This window comes from Mus caroli, chromosome 2 (assembly GCF_900094665.2).
Source record: "Mus caroli chromosome 2, CAROLI_EIJ_v1.1, whole genome shotgun sequence".
NCBI lineage: Eukaryota > Metazoa > Chordata > Mammalia > Rodentia > Muridae > Mus > Mus caroli.
In genome coordinates this window covers 26,306,679-26,312,826 of record NC_034571.1, presented here as the reverse complement: position 1 = coordinate 26,312,826, position 6,148 = coordinate 26,306,679, and the positions used below count along the sequence as shown (strand labels likewise).

Sequence of the window (6,148 nt, the reverse complement as noted above, 5' to 3'; positions counted from 1 at the left end):
TGTGAGCATCTGTGTGAGTGTGTGCATCTGTGTGTGAGTGTGTGATCTGTGTGTGAGTGTGAGCACCTGTGTGTGAGTGTGTGCATCTGTGTGAGTGTGTGCATCTGTGTGAGTGTGTGCATCTGTGTGTGAGTGTGTGCATCTGTGTGTGAGTGTGAGCATCTGTGAGTGTGTGCATCTGTGTGAGTGTGAGCATCTGTGTGTGAGTGCGTGCATCTGTGTGAGTGCGAGAATCTGTGTGAGTGTGAGTACCTGTGTGGGAGTGTGTGCATCTGTGTGAGTGCATGCATCTGTGTGTGAGTGTGAGCATCTGTGTGTGTGCATCTGTGTGTGAGTGTGAGCATCTGTGTGTGAGTGCGTGCATCTGTGTGTGAGTGTGTGTACCTGTGTGTGTGCACATAAGTGCAGGTGCCCAGCACTAGAAGACTGCTTCAGACCAAGATACTTTTTAAACATGACTGCACAGCTCTCAGGTATTAACTTTGTAGGGAGTCATAGTGTAGTGGTCTGCATGAAAATGGCCCTCCACAGGCACAGAGGGAGCAGCAACAGCAACAGTAGGAAAGCTCGAGCCAGGCCCAGTCTCTTCCTGCTGCCTGCTGATGCAGATGCAGAACTCTCAGCTCCTTCTCCAGCACCTTCTTCTTCTGCCTGCACACTACCATGCTTCCTGCCATGAAGATAAAGCATGAAACCTCTGAACCTGGAAGCCAGCACCAATTAAGTGTTTCCTTATAAGAGTTGCTGTGGTCATGGTGTCTCTTCACAGTGTAAAACCCCAACTAAAACATAGTATCAAAAATTTGGACACGCCAATGTGTAACTCAAAAAGCAGCCCTCCCCCATTAATTTCTTAATTACAATCCACTAGATACTGTCCTTTCTAGTATGCTGTGGTCACAAATACACGGCTACAGCCCGTGAAATGACTAAGCCTCTAGAACACTGATTCTCAATCTGGGGGTCACAACCCTTTGGGGCCTAAAGGACACTTTCACAGGGTCACCTAAGACCACAGGAAAACATAGATATTACAAGTCATAACAGCAAAATCACAGTTATGAAGTAGCAACGAAAATAACTATCAGCCGGGCGTGGTGGCGCACGCCTTTAGTCCCAGCACTCGGGAGGCAGAGGCAGGAGGATTTCTGAGTTCGAGGCCAGCCTGGTCTACAGAGTAAGTTCCAGGACAGCCAGGGCTATACAGAGAAACCCTGTCTTGAAAAACCAAAAAGGAAAAAAAAAAAAAAAAAAAGCCTTTATGCTTGGAAAGGATCCCAGCATTTGGAAGGCTGAGATCCACCATGCTAAACCACAGTGCATTATGATGCCCATTTTTCAGATCAAGAAACTGGAGCTCAGAGAGGTAAAATCAGCCATCATGGATTTCCTCCATTGTAAGCAGCTGGCCTTGGGTTTGAATTCACACGGCTTTGGGCAACCAAGGATGTCCAGAGGAAGAGCAAAGTGACCGAGCTGCGGCTCCTCTTCCTGCCTTTGTGCAAAGTCTCCAGGACAGCAGAAAGGCTCCTACTTGAAGGCTCGCCTGGTGTCTAGGGAGTCACTGCCCAGCTGTACTCAGCTCTAGCATAACAGACCAGAAGGTGGGCTAAGGACAAAGAGAGCTATGTCTAACAAGGGCAGATGTAAGGTTCAATGTGAGCCTCGTCTTTGGGCCGGCAGGAGTGCAGAGCAGCTGTAGAAGGCTGACATCTGGTTCTTGCTCAGCCTGTGCCAGGTCCTAGGACCTGTGCCCAGCAGGTTCAGGAGACACACACACACACATCACAGTGACAGCACAGCATGTGTTCTGGGTCACCAGTGCCACTTGGGATTATACCCATTTTCTAGATGAGCGTGCTAGGTGGGGTCCAGAGCAGCTCAGAAACCTACCCACAAACTTGCCAGTAGGAGTGAGCCGGGGGGGGGGGGTGGTGATGGCTGGGATTTGAACCTCTTGCCTGCTTTAGTCATTGTCACATATCCCATCCCCAGAAAGTCAACTGGTAATGGGCTTTCCCAGGAGCCCAGGGCAGCTTCCATAGCTAGGCTATCCCCAGGAAGGGGAATGCTATGTTAACAGTCAGGAAACCTAGCAAAGCCAAGGGCAAGAGAACAAAGCCAGCATGAGGATGGACACAGGTCCCCCGGGGCCTAGGATGGTACCTTGAGAAGACCAGCCTCATCATCCATGGCCCCTACAAAACCACCTGCTGAGGAACGGTCACTCAGACATGTCAGGAAAAGATGTTTCACACAGGGGACAGGTGTAAAACAGAGGCTTTAATCCAAACAGCAAGGAAGGCGCAGGGCTGGGGACACAGGGACAGGGAAGGGAGCCAGGAAGGCAGTGGCCTGGCCCTGGAAGGAAGCTGGCACTGGGTCTTTCCTGGGGAACTGCCCATGACTCTGATGACTTCAATCCCCGCTCTGCCCAGACCATAGTTAATTCCTGGCCAAGCCCCTGAGTTGTGCTTCTCAGTGTCCACTCCACAAAGCTAAGCGGGCACAAACACAGGATGGGCAGTGAAGAAGGGCAGGCCCAAGTGGGACAGGAAAGCCTGCAGGTACCAGTTCAGCCACACGCTGGGAGAAAACTGGTGACTGTGGCTAGGTCCCCTTAGCAGCCCTACTCATTCTGAGTCTATGCCCAGGCCCAGGCCAGCACTTCCCTCATCTCACAGAGGGAAGCGGGAGGAGGGGGTTGCTACCTTCTTTGCTCTCCCACACAAGCCACAAACCGACCCAAGGGAGCGGAGCAGCAAGCCAAGGCCTCGGGTGAAGCTTCAGACACTCAGCAGGCAGAGGCAGCAGACAGCAGGCCTGAGACTGACTGGAGAAAACTAGGTTCTCCACAGACACAACAGTCCTACTGCCTCCCGGAGTCTCCCTCTCCCTGCTTGACAGACAGTTCTGGAAAGTCAGATCTCACCCAAGCAAGCCCAGGGCAGCTTCCATAGCTAGGCTATCCCCAGGAAGGGGAGTGTTAACAGTCAGGAAACCTAGCAAAGCCAAGGGCCAGGGAACAAAGCCAGCATGAGGATGGACACAGGTCCCCCAGGGCCTAGGATGGTACCTTGAGAAGACCAGCCTCACCATCCATGGCCCCTACAAACCACCCACCCCCCATCCCAGCCCTCCCCACAGCTGATGACAGCCTTTCCCTCCAGCTCCATAGCGGATACCCAGTAGAACATGGCTAGCGGGGAACCCACCAGCCGGCCCTGGAGGCACGGAACTCCTGCTCTTAATGAGGGAGCCATTACACCATGGGGAGGAAAGGGGGAGCAATGACAAGAGCAGGGTGTCCTTGTCTCCTCCACATGGGCCTGAGCGGGGGAGGAATCAGGAGCACAGGGATGGGCTGGGCCGGGGACCACGTCCAGGCCCCTCTCTTTTTACTCGGCCACCAGACGGAGGACAGTCAAAAACTGGACACACTGGTCAATTCCCCCAACTCAGGCCCTGCTTAGCACCCATCTCAGTAAACAGCCTCTCATCAAACAGAAAGAACAGAAGGTGGGTGGGAGGGGTGCTGGGTCACAGAGAGCACAGGAACCTGGCCAGGGTGGCTCTGGTAGTTCAGCCTCTCCTAGCCTGATGTGACTGGATGGATGGGCAGCAGGCTCCCGAACTTGAAGTGCTGGATCACAGGAAACTTCTCCAGGCACTAAGAAAGGAGGGGAAAACCAGGGAGGTGAGGCCTGTCTCGCCTCCTGCATCCCCAGGAACCCAGACAAACATGAGGTTTCCAACTGCAGCCACCTCCACGGGAATCCACCTGTGCTGGAGAGCAGCCCCCAGCCTAGGAGGAAGGTGATCTTGTTCACCTCGTCCCCACCTCCCACTCAAAGGCACCCATACTCAGCAGAAGCCAAGACAGGCAGCTAAGAGACATCACTTGACCCAGAAGAGATGCGAGCCATAAGAAATGACAAAGGTCCCCCCACCCCAACCCGGATCCTGACCCTAGCGGTATAGGGACATCTGAACACAACTAAGAGGCTAGGGCCTACTTTGTGTAGTCTTTGGCTTCAAAGACATCTTGACTCTTCAGAGTGAGACAACAGGAGTGGGCTGACACTCCTGCCCTACCTTGGCAGCAGCCTCTATGGAGCTCTGGCAGCCTGAGCACAGGCCCACAGACTCTAACTTTGCCTGTTACTGGCTTGCTCTATCTCCCAGGCAGTAGCTCCAGCCAGAATGTGAGGCTGGCCTGGCCTCCTCCTTGGGGTGCTTGGGACCTGTAGGCTGTTGAGGTGAGAGCCTAGCTCTAGCTGTGTCAAAGAACGAACCTGTTGGGCTCACCTTCCCTTACCCCAGACAGCAGCTTCAGAAGAAGTGGGAGGGGCACCCAGAGGAGCAAGTAGACCACAGAGACTGAACTCTAGCATTAGAGCCAGGCCTCAGCAAAGCAAGCATGAAGAAGGAGGTGCAGTCTGTCCTGGGGGAGGGAGGAGCAGCGTGTCCAGGCCTGAGGCAAGGCAGCTGCCACAGTGCTTATGTCATCAGGAAGCGGTGGGAGTTTGGAAGGCAACCCCCCCTCCCCTGAATTCCAGAAAGGGTCAAAGGTCAACCTGCTTTAGGCTCTCCCAGAAGAAAAGCCAGAAAGGCAAGTTGGGGGAAGGGCCCACAGGGCCAGCAGGAGCTAAGTTGGTAGGAAACTGCTGGGGGTGGAGGAAGTCCAAGGCCCCGGGGCAGCAGAAGCACCTAAGAGGGCCTTGCTCCCAGCAATTCTGCCCAGCGACTGAACCTGGGCTTTAGAAACGTGGCACTGCTGGCCCAGCAAGAGTCCAGGCTGGGTAGTTGGAGAAAATAAGTCCAGATACGGTGATAGCCTTCCTTATAGAAATAGCCCCATCACGCAAGGCCCAGAAAGCCCATGATACTTCTCTTCAAAAAATCAGGTCAGGGAACTTGACAGCTAATTGCATATCCTGAGGCTGCTTAATGCCAGGCCTGAGCAGACCCCTGTTGGCAGCTCAGGGGTCTTCCCAGCGGATGGAGAACTGGGCCTTTTCTGGGCCCTCTGAGCAGGGGCTTACAGTGCCCTATTCCCAGGGACTAGAGTTTAAGAGCACCAGTATGAACTGGGTACACCACCTAGAGGTGGTGGCGCACGCCTTTAATCCCAGCACTTGGGAGGCAGAAGCAGGCAGATTTCTGAGTTCAAGGACAGCCTGGTCTACAGAGTGAGTTCTAGGACAGCCAGGGCTACACAGAGAAACCCTGTCTCCAAAAACAAAACAAAAAAGAACTAGGTGCTACAAAGCCTCATGCTCACGCCTGTCAACAAGTTGCAGAATTACCCTACAAATCCATCCTGGCAAGGGGAGGGTCAGCTCCCACTTACTGCATACACCCCGTGAGATGCACCTGACCGGTCTTTAGTCACACAACACATCCTTTCAGGTAATAACTGCAGGGACACCTAGCATTTAGGACTTAAGGTTTAGATGGTGGCTTCCAAGGCCTGTGTGTTGTAACGCCACCATATTGTACCTTATCTGCTCCTCCCTCAGCCTGCAGAGCTTCTGCCTCTGAAAGGGGGACAGGGTCGGGGGTGGGGTGGGGGGCAAGGTTGCAGGCCTTCCTCCTAGAAGGCTGAATCAATCCAGGTTTGGAGACATGGGGTGACATATACCTCCATGCTGACACTCTAGCAGCAGGACAGTCTTTCCTGTGTTTCCTGCTAGGAACCAGAAGTAAGGCCGAGGAGACAGGACCAAGGGGAATGCCGGGCGCTAGAGCTGGCCTGCAGAGCAGGGAGAGGTCTGGGTAGCTCCAGGAATGGCCTCCCAGATGAGAGAGGGATGTGGGCTGAAGCCTAAACACAGGATGTGAAGTCTAGAGAAAGAGGATCCAGGAAAGAACAGAAAAATCTGGCCAGGCCCAAGCCCAAGCTTGACAGACCATGCTCTATTAACCCCTTCAAGGCCAGTGGGACACATCTTTACTACCAAAGCCAGCTGACCCTTCCTTGGTGTCCCTCCTCTGATGATGGATGGGGTGAGCTCTGGGCTCTCCTAAGAGATGGGATGAGGGGCCGGACGTGGTGGCGCACGCCTTTAATCCCAGCACTTGGGAGGCAGAGGCAGGTGGATTTCTGAGTTCGAGGCCAGCCTGGTCTACAAAGTGAGTTCCAGGA

The 6,148-nt window shown here is 53.8% G+C and overlaps 1 protein-coding gene across 1 annotated transcript in view; it reads right to left on the bottom strand.

The window, feature by feature from the left end:
- Positions 1-2,263: 2,263 nt before the first annotated feature.
- Ptpa (protein phosphatase 2 phosphatase activator) overlaps positions 2,264-6,148 on the bottom strand; it is a 32,252-nt gene continuing 28,367 nt past the window's right edge. Inside the window, exon 10 of the mRNA XM_021186251.1 lies at positions 2,264-3,670. Within this exon, the coding sequence (XP_021041910.1) occupies positions 3,593-3,670 (78 nt within the window). The 3' untranslated portion in view covers positions 2,264-3,592. The remainder of the gene's footprint in view (positions 3,671-6,148) is intronic.